This window comes from Alexandromys fortis, unplaced genomic scaffold, assembly GCF_014885135.2.
Source record: "Alexandromys fortis isolate MF-2015 unplaced genomic scaffold, M_Fortis_MF-2015_v1.1 scaffold_30, whole genome shotgun sequence".
Lineage (NCBI taxonomy): Eukaryota > Metazoa > Chordata > Mammalia > Rodentia > Cricetidae > Alexandromys > Alexandromys fortis.
The window spans coordinates 8,165,921-8,192,915 of NW_026067922.1; the positions used below are offsets into that span (position 1 = coordinate 8,165,921).

At 44.6% G+C, this 26,995-nt stretch overlaps 1 protein-coding gene across 2 annotated transcripts in view; it reads left to right on the forward strand.

The window, feature by feature from the left end:
• The window catches only part of Nbas (NBAS subunit of NRZ tethering complex), a 291,403-nt gene extending 271,126 nt beyond the window's left edge, over nt 1–20,277 (forward strand). Inside the window, exons 49-52 of one of the 2 annotated variants that reach the window (XM_050141900.1) lie at nt 2,806–2,945; nt 6,200–6,344; nt 9,664–9,792; nt 19,881–20,277. In XM_050141900.1, coding sequence (XP_049997857.1) covers nt 2,806–2,945; nt 6,200–6,344; nt 9,664–9,792; nt 19,881–20,156 — 690 coding nt within the window. In that variant the 3' untranslated portion in view covers nt 20,157–20,277. The remainder of the gene's footprint in view (nt 1–2,805; nt 2,946–6,199; nt 6,345–9,663; nt 9,793–19,880) is intronic. The other variant, XM_050141901.1, reaches the window with a different exon arrangement.
• The last annotated feature ends 6,718 nt before the right edge of the window (nt 20,278–26,995 follow it).

The following is a 26,995-nucleotide window of genomic DNA, read 5'->3' on the forward strand; positions in this document are numbered from 1 at the left end:
GGGGGGAGGGAAATGGGAGGTGGGGAGGAGGCAGAAATATTTAATAAAAAAAAATAAATAAAAAGATTAGAACCAAGACCATAAAAAAAAAAAGAATCCAATTCATGTCGCTGTCAATCTGTGTTATTAGAAACACGTTGTTGGGAAGGTGGCAGATACAAGCTTATTAAAGTTCACGTTTCTCACAGAAGTTTTGTTCTTGTCTTTGGCAGCATATGCTGCCCATGGTTTTCCTCAGACTCAAGAGCTCACCTGGCTTGAGGAGTTAGGATACTGAGATGGTTGGCGAGCGTGTGTACAGCAGCTCACATTTGTGCTTGTGTCAGTGTGAGAGGGGGATTACACAAAAATGCTATTAAAGTATTCATAAACTGAAACTATTCTCAAACTAATAAAACATGAAAGTTTAATTTATAGTTAGATTTCCCTTTTTGATGAAATCTTTTCAAATTTTATAAGATTTTACAATTTTTGGAAAGAAATTGAATCTAGATGTTAAAACATAACTTTAAAAGAAATCTCTTCATGAGATATATATCACATATAGAAACACAACCCACATAGAGCCAGTGCTTTATAATAAAAAGGGAAGCTGCTTATTGTTAATTATCTTCATTTAATCACAGACTCCTTGATCATCGTATTACTGAGCATGTTAGCAGTGCACTGTTTGCTGGGTCTTCAGTGCTTTTCTTTTAAGCATAAACCTCTGCTCAGGAAACTAAGTTACGGAGCACGAAGAGGTCAGCCCCTCTCCCTGATGCAGGCATCAAGCTGCACCCTCATGACCTGAGACCTCTGGCTTTTTAAAAAGGCCATTGTCCAAGTGAGGAAAAGGAGGCCCAGAGCAAGGGGCTTCCCTGAAATCTATTGGGGCGCATAATCGCTGTTGTCTGTTGTTCCAGCAGTGTTCTCTTCCTTGTCTAGCAACAATTTTATTGTTAAGTCCTCTAGCTCCAGTAACAAAACCAACCAAAAATTTATGACAAATCTATGAGGATTTAACATTACTTCTGCTAAATTGTCTTATAAATGATAAATTATCATTTATTTGTAAGTTTGGCCACTCAGTTCTCTCATGCCAAAAGAGCCTCATTTTTTTTAAGTAATAAAAAGGAAAATGAAACAGAAAGATGCGCGGGCATGGGTGTGCATTCAGTCAGGTGAGGCCTTGAGGCTGGAGATGGTTGAAGGTGAGGAGGTTGGGTAATAACTGCAGGTCTTGAATTTGGGTTTTACAACCTGTTTCTTTATTCCTGAGACAACTGCCTGCTCCCAGTTGGAAGCCTTGCTTAAATAATGTCGAGCTTTTCTAGTGTTCCGTCCTCTTGCCAGAACATGTAGCTCTGATTACCTTTGGCTCTGTCCCTTGAGAGTGCCAGCACTAGGACAGTTGACACATGTCTATGTTCCCTGAGATTGCTCACTCTGAGTGTCCCCGTAATGGAGCTGTGATAGGGTCAACTGTGAAATTATTTCAAAATTTATGAAGTGCTCTGGGGCTATTCTTGCAGATCTGAATGGCCTGGGGCTCGAAGGTGGGCTTGGGATGACCCAGTGGGTCACTGCCGGACCTGGGCTTCCTGTAGTAATTGCCGATAATTTCAAAGTACAGATGACCATTTACAGCATTGCAGAATCTGTGGTGTTACTTCTTCAGATGGTGTCATCCATCAGAGCCATCGTGGCCATTAAATAAATGTTTTGGAAACATGCATTAGTGTATGACAATTTAACAAATGCATAAATAAAATTCATTCTCATTATCCTTTCAAGGTGTGATTTTCTGAATTCCTGTGAACACATACCATCATGTATTTGCCATTATGATTGTCTGTCCACCCAAATGCTGAGAATCTGAATGAAGAGAAACTAATATGGGGAAACTGACTTAGTTTTATGTCAAAACCACTTTTTAGTGTAAAATGACTGCCATTTCTCCCAGAGGCTCTACATGGGCACTGTGTTTACAACTGCCCGGATTGGAAGAGAAGCTGTTTGGTTGGCTATGCAGAAAGAGAATGGGCATAAATTGGGTGTTTGGTTTAGTTTGGTTTGTAGCAAAAGCATCATGTGACAAGTGAACTTGCGTAGAATCTTTGGGTCAAATTAGAGGACTTTCTAGGCACATGGAAGCAAAGCAGTTTTCTGATGAATATTGGAAGTTAAGTTTAGACGATTTAAACATTCTAAATGCATTTGATATTAAGTATACTTAAATACTAGTTTCAAAAGTAAAAGCAATCTGTATTTTAACATGTTAAATGCCATTGACTCATGTGTAGAAGGCTATTTGTTTGACTTTATTTTGGTAAAGAAAGCTGAGACCTCACTGTAAGTATTTGAACTTCTGAAGCTTTGTGTATTGGGTGTTTCTTCATTACTGGAATGAAATGCCTGAGGCGTTCTGAGTATGTAATGAACAGAGGTTTATGTCGCTGCAGGTACAGAAGATAAAAGACAGTGATGGCACTGGTTCATCTCTGGCAATGGCCTTCTTGACTGTGCCACCTTCTGATGGGAGTAGTTGGATAATGGAGTCAGGCAAGAGTAAGGTCCCATAGTCCCTTTCAAAGGCCACTGTGCCAGCAACCTCTAAGGACCAGCCTCCCTACCTGGGAGCTTTCAGATGGCACACATCTGAACCATAGCAGAGTTTTTTTCTGGTTTGGGTTTTGATGCTATTAATTTTTACTCAATATGTGACCAGAATTTTCAAGGTTATTTGCTCATATAGTCACATGCAGTCTTCTGTGAACCAACTCTGCATTGCCATGTGCTTCAACAGTATATTGCTTCTTCCAGGTAGATATAGCTGACATTGAGAACGAAGAAAACCGCTGCTCTCTGTTCACGGAGCTCCTAGAATCTAGTCACAGTGAGATTGAATTTCAGCACTTGATTTTACTCTTGCAAGCTTGGCCGCCTATAAAAAGTGAATGTGTGTAAGTATTATGATAAGTTTAGCCTAACTTGACATCCTCTGTCTGAATGTCAGTTTGGAAAATGTAATATCTTCAGCGAAGCTAATGAAAGGAGAGAGGAGGTGTGCATGCCTATGTGTGTCTGTGTGTACTTGCACACACATATATCAAGGTTTCAGACAGACTCTTCCTTATATGAGGAGCTTATGTTCCAAGCACTCTGAAAATGTGGATGGTACCAAACTCTGCTCTCCACCATGCTTTTCCTATACATTTTCCTGTACCTCTCTGCACAGATTTAATGTTTTTGTCCATCCTAGCTAAGCACTTACTATGTACTGTGGCAGTGATTTTTTTCTTTTTATTATTTTTTAAAATTTTTCTTTTTAAGAATTTCCTACGTGCATACAGTGAAATATGATTATGACTATTCCCCATTTTCCTCTCAGTCTCATCTCATATCCCACCACATGCCTTTTCCCAAATCCATCTTTTTTTTTTTTGATAACCCAGTAAGTCCAGATATTGCTGCCCGTATGTGCATGGGTATGGCACTATCCACTGCAGCATTGGTAGTCTACCAGTAGCTACATCCTCAGGGAAAAGACAAACAAACAAAACAGAAAACCATTCCCAGCTGTCACCAGCTCCTCTGTAAGCGGTGGGGCCTGGAGAGCTCTGCCTACCTATGCTGGGATTTAGGCTGGCTTGATCTTGCTGGAGACAGCATTTCACACCCTTCTCCACTTTCTCTGGCTCTTCCCCCCCCCCCCCCCTACTTCTTCCACAGTATTCTCTGAGCCTTCATGGTGTTGAAACTCCTCTGGCCAAGATTGTGGGCAACTGAGGTCAATGAATACACACATACATGTGTAGAAGACACTTTGACAGGATGGTCATTTAGCAAAATAACATTAGCAAGTTATACTCTGGGTTCTGTGACCTCCCCAGGCATGGGCTTTTGACCAAATTACAGCACCAGGAATGAATTTTATACAGGATAATTTTTGTTTAAAAATAGATGTGTGTTGTGTTATATCTGTGTGTGTTATATTCATGTAGGTAGGTATGCACACCAATACGAAGGCCAGAGTGCAAGCTAAGTTGTCTCTCCCTCTCCATCCTATTGCTTGAAATAGACTGAGTCTAAACTACTTTATCCAGGCTCTCAGTACACACCTCCCTCCAGGCCCTAATTCTGGTGTTATAGACACATGCAGACAAGTGCCTTATGTGGGTACCGGATGTGACCTCATACTTCAGGACCTTATGTTTGCAGGGCAGGCAGTGACACCCACTAAGCCATCTCTTTAGTCCCCTGTGGTTGTAACCTTGCAATTCAGTGTACAATAGAAGCACAGTTGAATTTCGTTTTCCTTCCTGACAGTTTCACAGGTGGAAGATTTGTTTTCATGACAGGTCTTGGCAATGCCAACATACAGGGTTTTTTTCCCTACAGTTGATAACTTTCCAATTTTCACTTAAAGGGGACGCTTTATGGCTTCCTTTTGGCATGTCTGAGCTGCCATTGTCACTATTTCTGCTGGTGCAGGCTGCCACCGAATAAGTAAGGATTAGTTAAGTGCAGGCACGGGGATACTGTTGACAGTCTGTTAGCAGAGGGGGCAGCTAAATGACCGACAGAAAGAAGAACCCTTATGTAGCATGGATACCCTGAATCATCATGCAACTGCTTTTGGAATTTTCCTTTTAATGTTTTTTTGGATTGTATTTTCATGGGTAACTGAAGAACGCAAGTGTAATTGTAAATCTAAAAAGATATATATTATATGTGTGTGAGAGAGAGATCATTACTTGACTTTTAAGGCAATTTAAATTGTTTTTGAAGTATTAGAGTCTCTCTTTTCCCTGTATCTAAGCCCAGTGTCTCCTTCAGAAGTATCATATCATGGCCATGTCAAATGTACAGCGTGAACACAGCACTTTGTTCTGGTATTTTCACTAGGAAATTTGTTGCCTGGTTTTTAAAACAAAGCTTAGAGTGCTCCTTGAGAATTCATATGGAACAAATAATTCCCAATTATTAAGCACTCGCAGTATTGAGCTTGCAGATTAAATACATTACCAATCATTCACACAACAAACATGCAAAGGTAGTTTTACCTGGTTATGTAGATGAAGGAACTGAGTCTCAAAAGTTAAGTCGCTTCAGTTTGTTCATAGCTAATGAGTGAAGGAGACAGAGTTTTCACCAGGACTGGCCCCACCATGGCCTGGGGTCCTCGCCTGTCTGTCCTCAGAGATACTTGGGGTACCTGCCTCATCCTGTGCTGTTGGCCATGCGACCCCTCTCCTTTGAACACGTCACTGTCTGTCTGAGGCTGCATTTCATTGTTAAGAAGCATGAGGCCCTGGGACCTGCTCGGGCCTGTTCGCTCCAGTACTGATCTTCGGTACTCAGTAAGAAATTCTGCCCTAGACCAGCAAACCTTCCACATCTTGGAATGGGAAGAAGGATGCTTCCCCAAAAAAGGTTCCCCTGGAGCAATTTAGGAGCAGGAGAGAACATGTGGGAGAAACCTTTCGCCTGAGCCCTAGGGTGGAACTGTTAGGAACTCCTGAAGCAAACTGAGAAGGGGATCGTCTTCTGTTTGTTTTATAGCCCGATGCTTTTAGAAAGGAAAAAGAAATATGCCTCAGGTCTCTATCGTCTGTGACAATGATGGCATGCTGACTGTGTTCACCCTAACTGTTTAGTTTGGGTTTGTGGTTGTTTAAGACAGAGTCTAGTTGTGTGTCCCAGAATGGCCTTGAACTAGTGACCCCAGTCCCTCCTGTCCTACCATGCCTGACTGCCACACCAGCTCTGTTCACCGTAGCACCTTCACTGTCCTGGAACTGCTTTCCTGTGGTCTTGCTAAAGCTACCCAGGGCCTGCCAGTGCTTGCTAACTGCAGGTTCCTGGGTCCTAGTCACCAGAGCAGAGTGATAAATAGAGATTCTAGTATTGGCAGTACTACCATGGGGTCAGAATTGGAGACTGGGTCTATAAAGTCTTAGGATCCTGAGCTCTCAGGACATCTGATGCCCCAGGGTGCCCTCTGCTTGTTCATGCCACAGAGGCCTGCACATCTCCTCCATGTCACCTTCTCCACAGGATAGACTAAAGGAGCGCATTATGTACTCTCCAGGTGTGAGCCGCCATAAACACCTTATTTCAGAAGTGGAAGGAATTTTTGTTGTTGTTATTGTTTAATTTATCACAGTTGTGAGAGCTTTAATCACCTCCAATGTTTTGCACATTTCTCTGTGAGGAGCAGCACAGGCAGCAACCCATGGATGAGACTGGTGACTATGATGCTGACCAGATGCAAAGCAGAGAACAAGCGGGAGCTAGGGGATGAGGTGTTGAAGATCTGCCGCTCTCTCTACAACACCAAGCAGATGCTGCCCGTGGAGGTGAGTGGACGCTGCAAGCGGCTTCCCCGGGATGTCCTCTTTCTTCTCAGCGCCCTCTGTTCTAGGCAGTTGTAGCTGTACTAGAACACTTAGCTTAAGCAATTCTAGTAAAGGCCAATAATTTGTAATAGATCTCATGAAGAAAAGCAGCGCTGCAAGGATGCCTGGAAGGTGTTTTCTTCTCGCCAGCGCTCTGAGTTCCAGGGCATATCCCAATGCAGTTCCCTCAGGAGGCCTTTTTATGGCCCATCCTGGCGGACGTTCTGAGGGAACCCAGTGACTTGGTGTTGTCTGTCTGAACCAGGCCGGTTGTACCCTGTAAGCGAGCAAGCACTCTGATCCTTGCATACGTCATGTGTCATTATAAGAACATGGGATAGCCACAGCAGTTCTCTCTGTAGCAGAGACAGCAGAGACTCAGCCACCTCCTTTGTCCCCGTGACTTAAGTGTCATTGGAGTATTTGTAATACGTGCACCATGGAACTTTGGTGTTTTCTGTTATAGTAGCCTGCTCTATGTCCACTCAGCAGTATACTGTTGGGGCAACTCATATTCTTAAATTTAAGCATTTGGATAATGGCATTAAATGAATTAATTGGGTTTGAGTTTCTGCCAGGTAAGACAAAAACTTGAAAGCAAAATTATAAATCTGGGCCTATAAATCCTCATTGTGATCACTCAAGAAAACCACTTTTACTTGAATGAACATTTAATGTTGTTTTCTAAATTTGGGACTGAGGAAGTGTTTTTGTTGAATTTTTAAAGGCTTATTTGTTTAAAGAACTCTTCCAACCACTGGAATGACAGAGGAATTCTATAAAATACTTAAAGTACCAGCAGCTAACACAGTGTAGTGGAGTGTGTGTTTGGAGCTGTGTACCATGGCTCTCTTCATGTGAGCTAAAGTGAAGCTCTGACCAGTCAAGACTGACCCATAGCTGTTCTGTTGAATTGAATGTTGGTTAGAATTAGAATGCTGCGTAGGCTCTCGAGTTACTGCCTGGCAGTTCTGTCTCCACCACTGTGTCTCTAGCTCTAAGGCGGGGCTGAACCTCCCCGTGGGCTCCTAACCACCACGCCACCACTCATAGATCCAGACTTCTCCTTGAGGTGGGAAGGGAGTGGATTAATTGCCGCTTCGGAGTAGGTTGCAACAGTCTCTGTCTAACTTGCTGGAGAGAAAAGTAGCTACTGAATGAGTGCTGTTGCCACTGACTGCTTCTTAAGCTCAGCCTCCTTCCTCATGTTGGGCATGCATATAAAAAATGTTCCTTGCATGTCATGATTACAGGAGATTAGTAAATGATAAGCATTATTTTTATTGTTAAATGTGCTCAATAAAAAGTGAAAGTGTTACCACGGAGAGAACATAATTATTACAAAATAAAAATGTCTTGAATTTATTTTACATTTCAAAGTTGCTCAGCTTAATCTCAAAGCTCCATAATAATTTTCTTCACCATGGTGCTAAGATTACCCACTCCTCAGTTACTTTTATTCTACCCACGGCTAATGACATGTGTGCCCAGTTGTGACAGGGCCCTGAGGTGGCCCCACCTCTTCCCTTGTCCCTGTTTCTCATCACCTATAAGCCTCATGATTACAGTTTTTTCTCTCCTCCATGACTTGTAAGAGCAAGTGTGTGTGTGTGTGTGTGTGTGTGTGTGTGTGTGTGTGTGATTTCACGCTGTTCCTCCTTCTACCTGCTTCCGTACAGCCATGATGGTTTTTCTTGTGGAAAATTACCAGCAAATGAAAATCATTGCTTTTCCAAAGTTGTGCATCCTATGATTTTGCAAGCTGTGGCCGGTGCTTCTCAGCCTGTATCCGTGGCAATATAAAAGTCTCCTCAAGAGCAGAAGGCGTGTGGGATAAGAAACGTAAACAAGATCATGGCATTCCTAGATGGACAGCTCTAAGTCCGCGCTGTCTGTCAGCAGCCCGCCAAAAATTAGGGTCCCAGAGGCTGCAGGCTGCTGTGTGGAAGCAGGTCATCCAGATGAGCCTGGCCTGCCCCAGTGGGTAACAGTTCATGAAAGTAGAAACCCTGGAGCTCACTGCTCAACTTCAGGTAGCTCACCAGTTTGGAAACTGTCTCATTCAGTTGATCATCATTTCCCTCCCATCCTGGAATGCTGGGCAGGGATGCTGAGAGTGTCCTGGGTTTGTGTTTGGAATGTTATCTGCTCTGCTGTGGTGGAGGAGCGCATGCAGGGCTGTGACCCTTCATTCTTTTTCCAAAGTAGGCTTGCTTTAGTATAATGGACCACACCATTGTTTTTCTTTGGTCTAGTGTTCAGTTCTTTATGTCATAGATACAGTCAGGACACTTCAAGTACCCAGTAGTCAAAACAGTTGTGTGTTTTCTGTCTCTTTGTTGTAAAGGATTATCTTCTGTTACCTTATTTAGAGTTCTTTTCTCTGGTGACAGGTTCAGCAAATAGAATTAAAAACTAAGAATGAAATCCAGGTCTACACTTGTTCACTCTTTTGAACCACAGGTAGTTTTCATGATGATGGAATATCTTAAATATATCAAGAATTCCATTTACTTTAGCATTAGAATTTTGAACATATTTTTAAAACATTGTCTGTGCCGATGTCCTTCATCTCAGTAGATAAGAACTAGATGTCGGCTTCATTAGTGGTGACAGCTGCCATGAAGTCTCTGCTGTGTGCTTAGCGCTGTGCATTTATATTAATTCTCAGGTACACAGCAAAAACTGCAAAACAAATACAGTTGGCTCCATTTTATTTATAGGGAAAACAGGGCTTTGAGAATTAGAATAAATTGTAGCACTAGATTCGTGCTGCAATAGATAGTGAGTGTATCCTGCCACTCAAAGCGATATTATACACAGATAGACCTGGAAAGGTGGCCACAGCTTACCAGGAAGGGAATGACATGTACAGCAGCTCTGTCACACATACACGCACACACGCAAGCACACACACACACACACGTACACACATATACACATCCATATACACATAACCATAAAAACACATACATGTACATACACAATATAAGCACAAATACATAGATACATATATGTACAAATATAACAACACATATAGACACATACATAGAAACAAATATAAACACACATATACACACATACATATACAAACAAATATAAACCCACAATGAATACACAAATATAAACACATACATATACACACATATATGCACAAACATAACCACACATATGTAACCACATACACACAATAACAGAGGCACGTGAAGGTGCATCCAGAAGACACAGCACAGGGTTGCACTGTTTCCCTGAGTGGAACTCACCTCCTCCGTGATTTCAGGATGTGAAGGAGCTGTGTATGCTGCTGTTGGACCAGTCCCTGCTGCTCCCGTCCCTGAAGCTTCTGTTGGAGAGTGGAGATGAGAGTCTACAGGCCATGGCCCTGCAGCAAATCTCAGCTGTTACTAAGGTATGCCCAGCTGATTTACTACTGCTCTTGTTCAAAAAAGTAAATGAGTGCATTTATCCTCATTAACAATAACCATGATCAATTTCCAGCTGCTTTATAGATAGTATTCTCTGACTATAGCAGGTGCCTCTCTTCTATCCAGGCAGTGTATGCTTGGATTCATAGGCAGTTCCTGAGCCTCTCCCATGATCCAGACTCTAGTTGATTGCTGAGAACACAGACATGTTCTCATGTGACAAACATCTTTACAGAGAAACAGCAAACAGCATCTCAGTAGCATGAACCAGTGGCCCGGGTGCATTGCTGCTTGGGATTAGGGTCTGGAAAAATTTGATCTGCTTGACGCTGGCTTCCATCTCCTGGGTTGTGTGTGGTAGCTGCTCACAGACAGAAACATTTCCCAGCAGCACACACTGCCAACATCTGAAGTCCAGAACTGTGGTCCTCTGGAACCTGAGCCTCAGCAGAAGCAGCGTTTGACCTTGAAGACAAGCGTGCTTAAGTCATCTTTGGAGATTCCTCCCACAAGGCTGGCTGTCTTGTGATGACTGAGGAAAGCAGCAATCTCTCTCTTCCTCTTAAGATGTGCAGTCTTCAGTTAAATAGCTCAGGGCTGTGTTGTAGCAAATTCTCATCAAATGATCCTTCCCCAAAGCCTTCTCTACAGACATCCTTGTTTCACGTGAGCGTTGTATGCACGTTCATGTACACACACAGATGCAAGTGGACTCTATCATTTTACTGTCTGCTGTCTCCCTGTTAACAAGATGTCTTCTGGGGAGCAGAGAGAAGGGAGCTGTAGAACAGAGGTCTGTGCTGGCTGCAGAAGACAGCTAAGAAACAGAAGAAAAGATGGTGTTGATAAAATGTTTTATTAATGCAAAGTACCCAAATGTTACATACATTGGATCTGACAACAGTCATTGAAGATCCGTTGCTTTTGATCAGTTTTATTCTTGAAGTAGTATAAGACTGTCTGCAGAGACTTTGGAATGGCTGCCCCTTGTCACTGATGCCGGCAGGAACTTTGGGCTGCCTGACTGAAGTACTGGAGGGTTGATCCCTTGCTAGCCTCCCATCTCCTTGCTGGTGGCAGTATTTCTTGCATCTTCACTAAAATTGAGAATTATAATGAGTTTTTTCTGAGGCTATTTTTTTTTCATCTTGTAAACCCAGGAAGATAGGACTGAACCAAAACAGTCTGACCGTGATTCTCCATCACATCCTCCTCCGTCAACTATCAAAATCAGAAAGTAAATGAGAACTAAATGGCACTAGTGGGCCTCCTCCGTAAGAAGGTCCTCAGAGCTTGTGAGGTGCCACATCGTGCTAAGACTCCAAGTTCACAACTGCTCTGTATGCTATGGGGAGTTTCCTTGGGGCCACGAAGCTGGGACCAGCCAGCGGAGCCCATCAGGCTTGAGACTGAAAGCCACACGTCTAAATTGTCTCACTCGCTAAGTGGAGACACTCGCATTTAGAAATTCGGTCACAAGAGTCTACCTTAAGGTGCGGGTATATTAGGGCAGCCTACTGTTCGCCTAAATTTACATCACCAAAATGTACATGTCTGGGCATCCTCAGACATGCTACATGTTCTGCATACTCTTATATTCAGTTGTAGGAAATGTATAATAAGGTCTCCGATCCTTGTCACCCATCTTTCCCAAGGTAAAATATGATATAACTACAGTAATCACAACCAAGATTGTAAGCGCTGACGTGGCCTATTGGCCTCTTTTCATCTTTCACTAGAACACACCACTTCTCTGTGTGTGGAATCTGTGAGAAGTGCAGCCATGAACCATGGTGTCTCTGCCACAGGCCTTCACTCTGCCCTCTGTAGCTGGAGAAACTTTGGCAACATTATCTACTCTTCATCTCTGTAATTTTGTCATTTCAAGAGATCTGGATAAACGAATATGCAGTTACCATGGTCTGTCATTGTTCTTCAACCCTGAGAAAGGGTCATCTCATACATCCCTCAGAAAAAAGCATCAGCAGGCGATACTGTGTGCCCTGGCCTGCTGATTTTATATCATCCCTGGCTGCTGAGTAGGAACTAGAAACCTCTGCTGCTTCTTTTAGGTTCTGTCCATTAGTAAGGGCTAAGGTTCATCAATAACTTTAGTTTTCCCCTTATTGGTTGTTGATAGGAGTTCCTGTTGACATTAAAAAAATAACATCTGGCAAAGGGATCCTCTGACAGCAATTGGTCCAACACAGTGCACAGCTATGAAAGGAGAAAGCCCTGCACTTGTTTGCTGGTAGCATGTATTATTTCGCTGTTCATTATCAGCTGCTGACAGCTTTATAGGTGCTCGCAGTTACAGTGAAGACGCTTAAGTGTTGGTGCGGAGCTGGCTGCAGCTTTCCCTTCAACGGTGGGACCCACTTCTCCCTCTAAGCACTTCTGGAATGGCACACCTCTAGTCTTCAGCATGTGACCTTATTCAAGTAGGCAGAAGCTTCTATCCTGGGAAGCAAACAGTCTTTCCTGAGCTGGTAATGGTATCACCTTGTTGATAGTCTGCTGGGTGACTTCTCCACCAGTCTTGGTCAGATTGAGAGCTGGCTCACAGTGCAGTGCTCACCATGAAGGCTGTTCCTTGGCATGCTTGAAGTTGATTTCTAGGTTCTATCTGTTTAGGTCAAAATCCCCAAAGATAGCAAATGTATTTTACTAGTCTTGTAAACTGAGATCATCTGTGTTTACTATTTCAGAAGCCTGGTGGCTCCTACCCCTTATTCTGTCCTCCTCTAGTGCTTCCCAGTCCCTCTGTCCCCCAGGCCATAGCCCAGGCTCCTAGTGTAAAAGAGTAAACCATGTTTCTGACCTTACCAAGGGCCTCTTTCCTTTCACAGTGCCTGCATCTCTCAAGTCCCACTTGCTGCCAGGTATGACAATAAGGACAGTCCCTATCTCCTCAACAACCCTTCACTATTCACAAAGCTTCTGGGGTGTGCCGCTCTGTTTTCACAGGGAGACACTGAGTCACACAGCCAATGAACAGCCAGGCCTAACATTCAAAGGCAGGCTAAGACATGCTCTTTAAAACATGTTGTGTACAGTGCCTTCAAAGAAACGAGACGGGAATCGCCCTGAAGTGTGTAGTAATGCCAGGGCTGAAAAAGATGGGATCAGAGTGGCCACTCAGTCACCCATCTGGATTTTCTTTGTAAGCCTCTTATTCCCCCGGGCTAGGGTCAAGCATGGCAGGGAACAGACCACTTCCCTAGCACTGGGCACTGTGCCATTGTGAGTGCCTTAAGCAAGACTTGCACCCTTTACCTTGTGTCCTGCCCTGGGGAGTGACTCAGAGTGAGCGGACCCTTCTTCCCGTGTCAGTACTTCACTGGTCTAGCCAATGTGTTCCTTTCATCTCAGCATCAAGGCACGAGAACCTGGCAGGCCATCCTGTGACAAGTGCCTGAGCTGGAGAGAGAACCTTAAAAGTACTCAGAAGAGCCTTCATGGGTTGGTAAAACCCATTGAAACCAAGGATCCCAGTTCTCTGTGTCCCTCTAATGCCTCAGTTTCTCCAAGTTTCTCCCCAGTAGGAGTCCCTTTCATGCGGGATTGTTGTTGGTGTTGTCTCTCACTTTCAGTTCTGTTTTGCTGTACTATGATAGTGGACACACGTGTGAGGGGCTTCATGACCTCCTCTGTGTCTACAGAGCCCTTCTTTGGTGTTGACCCTAATATCAGTTTTTTGTTTGTTTGTTTGTTTTTCCTCTCATGCAGCTGTTTTGATGATAAAGTCTGTGGAGCACATCACAGAGTCTGACTGCTTCCTCCTGGGCCAGAAAGCTGGTTTACTCATTTTTGAACCCATTTGACTTCTATGCAGCCAGTTTTGAACCGCACCAGTGTCTGGTTGACCTGTATTGTAGACAGACGTACTGAGCACTTTGTGCTCCAATGCTGTGTAAAGAGTGAAGACATTTGCAAGACATATGTAAAGATGAACCAATATATCATCCATCACTCTGTTTAAATGGCATATCTCTAGGGCAGAGGGATTCAGAAACAGCAGTGAATGGGAGCCCAAAGTCTAGCACTTTGCTCTATTCACAGCCACAAGCAGGCTGGAGTTCTCAAAGGGCCTCTCCCCATGTTTCTAGATAAACCTTATGGCTTAGCCAAAGCATGTTAGACGTTCTTCCAGATGTAGAACTCGCGGTCTGCCGAGGAGGTGAGGTCAGAATGTCATGTTCAAATACAGGATACAGGCATTATCTTGCGAGTGTTCTCATTTGAAGTACACAGTTGTGTACACTTTTTCTGCAATTGTAGGTTAATATTTTTAATAACTTACGTAGTATTAGTGTTATGTGAAGAAGAGGCAAATGTGCTCCCTAAGTAAACAGTGAAGCGTTAGTAATGATCTCTAAAGTCTCCAAGATGAAGCCCCATGCGCATTACGCTGCTGGAGTGCAGCTTCCCTCTTTACTGTAATTACTCTTAGCTGATGGAGATCTGTAAATTCAAAGGCTTGAATTCAGAGAAGGCTCATTATGTATTGTTGAGCTAGGAACTAAAGAAATAATGGTTGGAAGACAGTAATACTCTGTCTATAGCTATACATTTCTTTCCCAAGATCTACAGAGTTTTATTTAGCCTCCAAAGCTGATCACCAACAGGAACACATGAAAGAAGCTTCTAGAAAATTCCTTATTCCCATTTGTCTGTTATAGCTGCAGCTGAACTGCACACCAGGCCCTATGCTAGGCACACGGAAGTTTGCTTTACTGTCAGCCTCAGACCTGTGCCTTTTTGATGGGACATGGAGACTTGAGAGAGAGCTCCTGCAAGGCCACACAGACATTTAGAAACGGACCCAGGGCTGGAAATGATCTCTGCCACAAAGGACTGCCTCTCACCCTAAGTCATTTGTTTAGTGGGAAATGAGCCAACCCTTCAGACTTGGCTCATGCTTATTATAATCATAGCCAAACTGAGACACAGAACAATATTTTTTTCCTTCAAGCCCATACTACACCGGCTAAGCTAATAGCAAGGATATGTGATTTTCTAAGGCTGTAAACAAAGACAAAGTCAATTCCTAGAGAACTTAAGACCATATTAAACATATTTTAAAAGTCAGAAAATTACACACAAATACTTTTTTGAGAAGTTAAAAACTTAAATTTTAAAATAACTAAAGAAATTATAAGATAGTAACTGGTTTCCCAACACTATAAAATATAAAAATCTCTGTATATCAAAATATAGCAAAAATAGAAATGCAAACAATAAGACAAAGTGCCTATTATAGTGAAGCCAGGGTTGACACATAAGTCATAAGGAGACCCCAAATTCTATTAAATGAGTGGAGGTCCCAGTCTCTCTGTTAACAACAGCAAGAGTGGTGATAGGAAATATGTGGGGGAAATTTAATTCTGTAAATACACGAATCCAGAATAAAGAAGTCGTGAAATACCATTGCCTAGCTCCCAAATTAACACACCTCACCCAGGTACTGTGTGTGATGGCAGCCGTAACAGTTCCCCAAGTTGGACAGCCTCAACGGCAGAGCCTGCTTTTCTTACAGTTCCGGAGATGAGCAGTCTGAAGTCAGAGCCATGGCCAGCTTGTTTTCTTCTTAGGCCTCTTTCTGTCGGGAGGTGACTGTTTTCAGGCATGTAACTGCTGGCTTTCCTGTGTGTCCTCAGCTTTGGTACTCAAAAAGGCACTAATTATAGTGGAGCCAAGCCCTTCCTGGTGCCTCCAGCTCACCCCTTAGCCCTTATCACCTCTTGCGAGGCTTTTTCTCTAACTAAACCTACTCACTGCGTGTTGAGGGAGATATGGGCCTCTTCCCACAGCCCGGCTCCCGGCCGCCTGGTTAGCTTATGCCCCGAAATAATTACAAGGAAACTGTATTCTCTTAAATACTGTTTGGCCCATTAGTTCTAGCCTCTTAATGGCTAACTCTCATATCTTGCTTTAACCAATCTCTAATAATCTGTGTAGCACCAGTCTTACCAGGAAAGATTCAGCATGTCTGACCTGGCGGCTTGCTTCATTGCATCTGCCCCAGAGAGGAGAGCTTTCGAGTCTGTCTGAGGCATCTTACCTCACTTCCTCTTCCTCCCAGCATTCTGTTCTGTTTACTCCACCCACCTATGTTCTAACCTATCAGGGCCAAGCAGTTTCTTTATTAATTAACCAATGGCCTTCCTCCATCACTCCATGCAGTCGTTGGGTAGAAACTGGGCTCTGTGCAAGTTTAGAATGCAGGAAAGGGACACAACACAGTTCAACTCATAATGACCCAATATTATCTCCTAGAGATTTATAGTATGGAAAAAGCAAAGAAGAAAATATGTGCATAGAATGTATCCCATGTAGTGCTTCAATAATCTCCATTTAAAACAGCTGAAAATTCATAGCAGAAGTTAAATAATGGTGACATCTTTTCGATAGGCTATTTTGCACACATTTTTAAAGCAAGTGTGAAAACCATAAAAACATTCTTATAATTCTTAGTATTATTGAGAAGACTTGTATCATATGATCCCTGTGAAAAGATTGTCTCAGTTCATAGCTCCTGGAAGGGGAGTGTGGACACAGTCTTGCTCTCTATGATACCAGCTTGGAAGACTGCCTTCTTTTCCAAAGTATTTTGCTTTCCTTTTGCTTTTTAATTTCAAGAAGAATAAGTGGTGAGGATACATGAGATGGAGGAAGAGAAACCGCCCTCGGTAGTAGACAGACCAGATCATTAAAGCTTTAGTTAGAATTGTAGACAAAGGCTTTCTGAGGCCTAACAAGTTAACACAATGCGGTTAGTGCCTAGAGTGTTGTGGGCAGTACAGGGTGAAAGGAGAGCCTAGCTGCTACGTGCTGATGAAAGACAAACAGGCAACAGGCGTGCGGAGAGGCGCTGACCTACGACTGTGGCTGCTCATTTCCTTTCTGGCTGGAGCTTCTCTTTAAAGTAGTTAGAATGGATCAGACAAAAAACCGTGTCTGTCGTTACTCTTGCTATAAGTGTGTGTGAGGGCACCCAGGTTCCACAGCACAGTGTGGAGGTCACTGTACCACTTTTGGGAATCAGCCAGGGATGGGACTGAGGTCATCAGGTCTGGGAGGCAAGCTGTCACCCACTGAGCCATCTCATCCCCCTTCCTCCTTTTCTACTTTTCAATATGGCCTTGAACTCACTATGTAGCCCAGGCTGGCCTTGAGCGTCTAATGTTTCTGTCTTCCAACAGCTGGAATTACAGACTCCACCATGCTCAGCTTTTGTTTACTTTTTCACTCTGCATGTTCCAGATGTGCACAGAATGATTGTCTCCACAGCATTTTCCTTACAGAACACTGTGCTGAAGCCATTCTGTGCTTCTAAGAGCAGGCAGGAGGCCACGGGAGGAAATGAAATGAGGCAGTCACTACCATTTTCCCCACACTCTATCCTGAGAGGCAAGAGCAGAATCCCCGCAAGCCTTTCCCCACTCTCTGCCCATGACTCTTGGTCCTGACTCTCCTTTTCCAGGGGGCATCTCAGCGAGGAACTCCAACAGGCCTCTGCCCCTCCTGCTCTCTCCCTGCTGGTCCCTGCAGCTCCCAGGAAGGCAGAACCCCACTCACCAGAAGCACGTGTGATGGATGGCAGACCTGAAGGAGCAGTGAGAGGGACCAGCTGTGCCAGAGGTGCTCTCTTCCTTCAGCTGAACCTATCTAGACACCAGCCTTGAACACTTACCTAGGACTTCTCACTCGGCAGGTCTAGACTCAGCCTTTCATCCAGGAGCTCGATCAGACGTTGGACAGGGCCTGCTGGCATGCAGCTGTCTCCTGAAGGCTGTGGTAGAGCCTTTATGTTGAAGGGTAAACCGGAAAAAAGACATGTGAAGTAGCCCCTAGGGCATGTGCTTGCACTCCACACAGATAACCATGCAGAGTGAAACAGTAAGACCTCTGCCTGTGGGTGATCCATCCATTCACATCCTTATTCCACAAATCCTGGGGTGCGACAGTCCTGTGGCCAGCCACTCCGATCATGGGGGCTGCCTAAGTAGACACAAGCTATGGACTCTCCACCCTGGAGGGGCTGCTGTTCTAGAAGGAAACCAAGAACAGACAAACTCAGAGCTGAGCTGCTGAGACAGGCCCCATCACAAGGCACCCACACAGTGTTCATCGTTATGTGAGGATACAGCTACCATATCAGAGTCCTGTGGATGCGGAGAGCATGTCTCTGCAACTGTGCATGTGGTGGGGAGCAGGAGCTCCATGGGATGAAGATGTGAAAAGCAGGGGTGGACTTGCGCAGGGTGTGCTGAGTTAGAGAAACCACAGAGCTTACAGACACATGGGCACCCTATCAGGCCATGGTGGGAGCTCTCATAAGGCAGAAGATCCTGGGTCTTACACCAGTTACGTCTCCTGTATAGTATTTCCAAGCAATAAAAGCCCAAAGCCCAATAGAGATTAACTAGATATTTTACTAGGTCAAAGGTATCTGTGCATGAATTTGGAAAGCCCAAGCCAGGTGTGGTTTGTACCTGTAACCCCAGTGCTCCAGAACCTGAGATAAGAGGGTTGCTGTGAATTCCAGTTTTAGGCCAGTTTGAGTTACATGTGAGATTCTGTCTCAAAACAAGTGTATGAAATGAGAAGCTGGAGAAAGAGCCCTGAGGGCTTGGAGATGCCAGGATAGCAGCATCCAAAGCCCTCGGGATCGGAGATCGATTTGCTGCCAAAATAGATCTTTATCACATACTTGTACAGTTTATAAAACTGTGACAGCATTTACTGAAGTCAGCTCACTTGGCTATTTAACCGATGTGAACTGCACTGGGTAGTAAAATAGAAAAACTATAAAACCCTTGTACCCTCCATCCCTCCACCATCCCCTGAAGTGGGGAACCAGAAAGGTCACCCCAGCATAGCAGGAAGAGGTGAGTGTCAGGTGTGTAGGGGGCTTGGAGGAAGGAAGGATGTGCCTGGCTAACAGCTTTAGAAAAGGTCACAAGAAAGTGGCGCTGGAGCTGATGTTTATGTCGGGCTATGAACAATCCTGATGTGTTGTTGATAAAGCCAGCAAATTTTATTATCTATGCTTCTCTCGTCTGCGCCAGTAGACAGTGTCTTCCTCCTCAGTACCTGCTCTTCTCCATAACAAACAGGCAGGAAGAAGCACACTGTGTAGAGTTTTGTGATAGAGTTGATCTAACTAAGTATTTAGTTAATTAATTGACTTTGAAATGCCACATAATTTTTGAGGTCCATACAACCACAGTTAAAACCTGCCATGACAGCAGATAGAACCAGCCATGCAATGGTCTCATGTTGCCAGAAGGTAGTAATGATTTCCGATATGCTATCCATGTTGACTCAGTTCTTTGCAAGAAGGAATGATAATCCAAAACAGTAAAAATGTAAATAAAGCAACAAAGCCATGGAGAGTCATGTGTAGACATGGAAGATGCGACCTGCGCCTCCCCCGGCTTCAGTGAGAAGAGTATCACCCACTGCTCCTCAGTGTCTTTCTGCTCACTCTCACCAGAGCAGGAAGACAGGCTTTCTTACCCTGAAAAGATTTGTCTTCATGTGGCTCTGCATTCAAGAGAGAAGTGGGGTTAAAGAACATAGATGAAAAGACAAAGAAAATGGTAAATGTGGTTGTTAGGCTCACTTGGAGTTTAAAGGTGCAGACTATGGCTCTACAACTTACTACAATGTTAAGCAAACATTTCTTGCACGTTAATTTCCATACGTGTGAAACTGAGACATGAAAGTGCTGACTTCCCAGGCTGAACTGGAAGGGGCTCCTTGAAGTGCTGCTTCTGCAGCATTAAACATGATGCATGGTTCAATATATGATTGTTGGAATAGTCAGGGCTTGAGCAAGGGTCCGGTGCATTGTTTGCTTGTGTTAAAAGGAAGCTGTGTCTGTCCATCTCTGACCTTCAAGGTGCTCACTTCCCCACTGCACTGTTTGGCATAGGTCATCTTCAGCTGGATGTGCATAATGAGGAAAGCCAGTAGACTGCATGTGACCACCTCGTGGAGAGCACAGGGAATTGTGGGAGATAAGGCTGCAAATGTCCACTCACGGGTTTCTTATTTCTTGAAGGTGGATGACTCCAATTGTGACCAGGAGCTGCTTGACTTGCTTGTGGATGCCAGGCTGTTGGTGAAATGTGTCTCCACACCCTTCTATCCACGTATTGTTGGTCACCTTGTGGCCACCAAGCAGCAAGGACGCTGGGATGCAGAGGAATTGGCTAGACACCTGCAGGAGGCCGGCTATGAAGTAGAAGCTGGGTCACTCCTTCTGGCTGTGCAGGATACTCACCGGGCCTTCAGAACTTTCAGCACTGCCCTCAGCGCAGTGAGGCAGTGGGTGTGAGAGGTTTCCCATGACCCTGCCCCTGGAGTGAGAGACCGTCGGACCCTGAAGCAGAACATGTAGAAGTTACCTGTTCTCAGCATTTCTAACAGTCATGAATAAAGGCGGATAGGAGTGGCAAGCGGGTGCTCTTAAGTGCTTTCTTCCTCATACTGATGGGTTTGCATATTCTGTTATTATTGTCGAGTATTTTATTTTATTTTTGCCTTTTCTGGTTGGAACACAGTTAACTGAATCAGAAGCTATAGCTCAGAAAATTAGAAATGGTGGCATGTTGTATGAGAGATCGTAGTATAGCCAGTGGCTTGGCCAGCTGTCGTAGGCTAGAGGATGAATAGTCCTGTGTTCAAGGCTCAAGATGGTTCTTGTGGCCTTAGGTCTAGTAGTCAGCCTCCCCAAGCCTTCAAGATCAGTTGTATGAAGATCAGTGCTGTATTATATAGCTCACAGAGTTAATGAGTATTGTATGAGGGTATGTGTAGTAAGTCTTTCTCTGTCCTGCCAGCCAGCTCCCAAATAATGACATGGAGACTTCCGATTAATTATGAAAGGTTGACCTTAATTTAGGGTTGTTTCTAACTAGCTCTTATAACTTAAATTAACCCATTTCTATTCATCTGTGAACTGCCATGTGGCTCATGGCTTTTATCTCTCCTCCTGCGTGTCCTGCTTCCTCTGCATCTGGCTGGTGCCTCCTGCTTTCTTCTTCCCAGAGCTTCCTGTCTGGCAGTCACACCTATACCTCCTGCCTAGCTATTGGCTGTTCAGCTTTTTATTAAACCAATCACGGTGACATATCTTCATGCGATGTGATCAAATATCTTGCCTCAGGTGTGTATAGTGAAGCTCCATCAAATACATAGAAAAGGTTTAAGTAGTAATGATACTAATACTAACTGTCCTGCCTGTTAGCTATTAGAATATGTGGATGTTGTCTGTAAGACGCAGCCAGATGATCAGGAATAACACATGGGCTGCTGATCAATTAGCATGATTGTCAGCGTAAGCATATTAAGGCTGACACATTCGCTTATCCGTAAAGTCACAGAAGGGCATTGCCCACGGTGAAGGGGATAAGGACCCTCACACCTAATGCACTGGCACTTGCTCCTCCTGCCCAAGCATGTGATCAAAGACAGAACCTATGGCCCAGTTTCCTGGATTTGATTTTCAAGAGTCTCATTCAAGCCTCACAGCAACAGCCTAGGTCATGGGTTGGGGGAACATTCATACCAACACCATGTCCTTTTCCATCACTATACTCTGGCTCGAAGGTCCTCCCCCCTGCCAGCACAAAATAATTTGGGAGGGGAGTTAGCTGATAATCAATTTGTGTAATGTATGTGTAAAAGCGATGACATTTTATTAATCTTTTGTCACGAACAGTAACCTGAAGATGCTGCCCGTGGTGAGTTTCCATTTCCCGCCAAAACCAGTAGGGTGACCATAATTGTGCTCCATGTAAGACTCTGCCTTGTAGCATATTGGAGTAGAATGACGGCCACATCCTAAACCATGGATGCCCATCCAGAGGACAGCAGCCTCTAAGGATGCTGTCTCTTCACCTGCTGGCCTGTGTGCACTGGCGTCCCCTCGCTCCTACTTCTCTGGAAGCAGCTGTGCAGTGTAAACAGAACACTCCAGTTGTCTTTGGACACCTGCTGCTAAGTGCACTCTCCAGCCCGTGGCCTCTGAGTTCCTCTCCCCGATCTTAGTAGCACTTGAGAAAGGCTGTCACAAGCCTCAAATCCTTGAGGAGAAAGGGATAACCTGTGCTTTCACTCCATAGCCATGCTTGTCTGGAGCCACACTTGAAGGGTTTAAACAGTTGCTATGGATGGGAGGACAAAACCAAAGTGCAACAAATTCACTCTAGATGCACAGCAAACAGTTGCAGAATTGGTCCAGAATAGAGTTGGTCTCTGTGTTAGTGTTCAGAATAACCACCATAAATGGCAAAGTGAGTAAAATAGCTTGTCTTTCTGGTGAAGAATCCATCAGCTACCTCAGACTTTGCTCTTTGAGCAAAGCAGAAGTGGCCACAGTGGCCTCCAGATGTGCAGTGTAGAGACCTGGGGTAGAGACTCGATGAGCCAGGGTGGCTTTGAAGTGGCCTTCATATAAAATGGCCTAGGTGTGAACTCAGACCTCCACACAGGCTAAACTTGTCTGTAACCCTGGGTCTCCTCCTCTGTAAGGAGGAGTAATAGTGCCTCCCTCGGTTTATTAAATTGACTAATGATGAAAATCAGGGTTTGGCTCAAGAGCAAGCCGTGGCTACAGTGCCACGTTCATTTCATCAAGAAATATCCTAGACCCTCTGCTGGGCAAACTGCATAAACTTTTGGAGAATATTTAAGTGACACGCTACTCTGTTTTCCGTTCCTTTCTTCTGGGGAGCAGCAAGTGGGCTAGACAGGCTACCTCAAATGAAAACAACACCAAACTGACGCTGACATTTCCAAACTCCCCTGTCTCACTTATCACTGAGAGGCCTATATACAAACCTTCCCTGGTGGCCTAGCCTTCTCCAAGCAGATGTTTGTGATCTGATCACAGTGACATGCTCTGTAAGGCAGCTGTTATTATAATATCACTTAACTGACCAAGGGCAGATCAAGGACTCTTGAAGTGATTAACAGCCACTTTTGAAGGTCACCTGGACCAGGGGTTACCACAGGCTACACTAACTAAACTCCCCCAAGGGCAATTGAAACACTGATGTCTGAACCTGGAGTGCTTCATCGCATGCTCTGACCAACAAATGGAGTCAGAACTTCTGGGATAGTCTTCCAAAGACTCCCAGCCACAGCGGGTAGGGGAGCTGAACTCCGTCCCTGGCTTCCCATCCCATGTTGGCCACCTGTTAGTCACTTGCTTTCATTCAGAAGCAAATAGAAAATTCATTCTCAAATAAAAACTGTCATTGTGTTAGGCATTTGCCAAGACTGATGGATTAAAACTTCAGTGGCTGCGGAGAGCCAGACGTTGCAGGTCCTGAGCCAAATTATCTTGGACTTTCTTCCATTCCTTAAGTAGCCATTTATTGCTCACTTTTGTGTATGGCATAATATTCTTGTGACTGCGAGCCAAAATGTCCCTTTAAAAAGCAATTTATGTGTATGGGTGTTTTGTTGGCAAGTACTTCTGTGCACCACACATGTACCTGACTTTCACAGAAGAGGACATTAGATCCTCTTTACAAATGGTTCTGAGCTGCCCTTTGGGTGCTGGGAATTGTGCCTGTGTCCTGTAGAAGAGCAATCAGTGCTCTTGACCACTAAGCCATCTCTCTGGAGTATACAGACTCCTATGACCCAACCACTAAGAATATCACCCTATAGCATGTGGAGCCTGTAAACAGAGACTTCCTGAAGCTTTGCTATAACCCACTGAGCTGATGTTTCTACCAATGTTTTTGAAACTGTTGGTTTATGACTTTCTTTGTTCTGTTCTGTAAAAAGCTTCATGAAACCATGTTGAAACATGGAATATGGGGTAAAGCAGGATTGTGATCCCAAGCCATTCATTGCTCAAATTTGTGACTCCCTTTGAGGTAAGAGATATGTTTTCTTTGTCATCAAAAAGACTGCCAATCTGGCCAGTTTCTCCCTACCAGTCCCATTTTGGAAGGAAGGGCAACTGGAAGGTCCTAGTTCTATTTCTGTTGCTGTCATAAAAATACCCCAACAAAGGCAATTTAAGGGAGTGTGGTGGTCTGAAGAATGCCCCCTGACTCATAGATTTGAATGCTTAGTCATCAAGGAGTAGTACTACTTGAGAGGGATTAGTGGGTGTGGTCTTGTTGGAAGAAGTGTGTCACTGGGAGTAGGCTTTGAGGTCTCAATAGCCCAAGCCAAGCCCAGTGCCTCTCTTCCTGTTGCCTGTGGATCTGGATGTAGAACTCTCAACTACTTCTCCAACACTATGTCTTCCTATGAGCCATCATGCTGCCTGCCATGCTGATAATGGACTAAACCTTTGAAACTACAAGCAAACCCCAGTTAAACATTTTCTTTGGTAAGAGGTGCCAAGGTCCTACTATCTCTTCACAACAACAGAACACTGACTAAGACAGGGAGAAAGAGTTTTTATTTCAGCTCATAACTCCAGATGACGATCTATCATTGTGAAGAAGTCAGAGCAGGGACTTGACGCCTCTATAGTCTCATCTGCAGTCAAGAACAAAGAGAATGAATGCATGCGTGTTTAGTACTCACTCTGCAAGATAAAAGGGCCAGCCAAAGACATCCACCCTGGCCCTGAAACTAGAGCCAGTGAAAGAAACACAGTCTGATCCTGAAATCAGAGCCATCTCTGCCCCTGACTAACTAACCAATTCCTGTGCAGGAAAACTAAGCAATTTCTGACCAGAAGATCTTCTCCCTAGGAAATCTCTGCCCCTAAAAAGCTCGTGTGTGTGTGTGTGTGTGTGTGTGTGTGTGTGTGTATGTGTGTGTGTGTGTGTGTGTGTAGTCTTATATAAAATCCTTCTGCCTATTCAATTACTGTCTGTCCTTTCCCACCCTGGCAGAGGCAACCATTCTCCTGGACTCCTCCTTCCCAAATAAATCACTTTCTTTAAAGAGTTTTGGGTGAAGACTTTCTATCACCAGCATGGAGCAGTAGAACATTAGCTGAGACATTTTCTTATGGGGGCTGAGCAGAAAAGCAAAGAAGAATTTTCTGAGACGTTTTCTTAGGGGGGCTGAGGAAAAAAAAAACACAGAAGAAACAGCTGGGAAACTCCCTTAGATGTGGAGCAGAAAAAGTAACTTTGCACGGAGCCAGAGGAGATTGGTACATTCCTGCAGGGGTTTCCCTTTCAGCAGAGTGAGGCAGAAGAAGTAACATCTTGGATGGGAACTGATCAGGGCTGAAAAAGAAACATAACTCTGCTAGGGCATTCCCTTAGGGGAACAGGAGAGCTCAGCTAGAATAGCTCATTCTCGGAAGAGCAGGATTGCTACATCCTAAGGGAAGGACATTCCCGGTGCACCCCAGCTTCAGGAGTTGCCTGACTTCCCAACAAGTCAGGATACCTTTCTCTCCAGAGCACTAAAGCTCACAAGCTCACTTTCCCTTCTCCAGATCCTAAACCCAGGTAATAGTGATGCTCACAGGGGGCTGGGCCTTCCCATCTCAATCAGTATGATTGTGAGAGTCATCACAGGCCAACCCAATCTAGACAGTCCCTCATTACGATCTCTTCCCTTCCCAGGTGACTCTAGGTTGTGTCAAGTTGACAGCTAGAAGAAACCCTCACAAAAAAGCTGGTGTCTATTTCCCGAAGCTGTCTGCCACCTCCAGTTCACTCTCTGCCTCTCAGGGGAAAGTGTGTTGGATTGGCTTGAAAAAGAAGGGATCTAATGTCAGAAGTGAAAAGTTCTGTGGTTTATTCAATCGAAGTCCAATTTGGATTGAGAGAGGTTGTTTTGTATTGGGGTTTGGTTGGTTGGTGGTTTTTAATCAGCTGTCTTTGGTCCCTGGGTCTGAATGACAGCACCCTTGGAGGGACAGCATGAGTTAAGTTCTCCATCATTTTCAAAATTAGCTCTTACCTTTTTGCAAAGAAAACTCATTATGATAAACCTAGCAGGAACTCAGTCAAAGGCAAGCTCGCCCTATGATGTGGAGTGAGCTGGGGTTTCTATAGTTAACTGTAAACGCTAAAGCTCCATGTGCGTTTGGCTTCAGCAGCTGGGGATTCAGTCACTCTCCTTAATAACTCAGAGTCATTAAAAACTGAAGATGGCTTATACAATGACAAAATAGACTTAGGCTTGACAGGAAGAAAAAGAAGCTTCTTCATTTGAGTACCCGTGCGGTGGGTTTTCTCACCACTGGCAGACCTGAGTTGGAAGACTGGCTTTCCATTCTGATGAATCTGGAGCTCTCCAGTCCGAGAGCAGCCTTGCACACTTGAGAGCACTAGAGTGCAGCCTGCTCACAGCGGCAAGTCCAGGATCACACACACCAGATGGTTGCTGGTGGAATGGGAAGTTCATTCCACTCTGGACCGGTGTTGAACTCCTAGGGTATGAGTTCCCCGGAGCTCTGGCTGGCTGCCTGCAGGCACCCAGGCCCATTCCAGAATCCAGAAGCTTTATAACCCAAGCAGGGGAGCGAAGCCAGGGCTGTGTGATTTGATGCTGGTGGGTTCTGGAAACAGGAATTGTTCTAATGCTAAGGAGAACAGAGGCAGAACAGATGGGAATTTGAACCCAGCTCTCACACATCCTTAGCCTACTGATGTGGGGGGGGGGCGCTATTCTTGCAAGCAGCATACTGTTGCTAAGAGCACATTTAGACTAAAGTCAGGCCTATGAATCTGAAGTCAGTTTGGCCAATTTATGACCTTGGTCACCTCTGTTTGTCTTCCTCTGTTTCTGTTACCCGCCACACCTCCTCGTTGTAAGCCTCAAGTTCATTTTCAGGTAAAGCAGAGGATGAGGCTGGGAAGGAAGAAGAACACCTGGAACAGAGAGCTAGAGGAGGGTGGACCTAGGCCTTGACCTTGCTCGGCCCTCACTGGGAGGCCAGACAGGAGACTGAAATCCTAAGGATGCACCCTGACTGTTCCCTGTCTCATCTTTGGACACTTGAATCATGACTCTCTCTACATCTGAACTGGGCTAAGGCAGCATTAAGAATCCTGCCCTTCTAGGAATAAGACAGACATTCATTTTGCTAACCAGGAGACTCAGGACAGGCCTTCCTACCGTGTCAAGGTTTGTTGTCCTTTGGTTAAGGTGTAAGCCAGAGTTCAGTGGCTCGGGTCCTGCGATGTGCAGACTCAGCTTGCTTCTCTCTTAGGAAAGGGGCTGAACCGCCCTGGA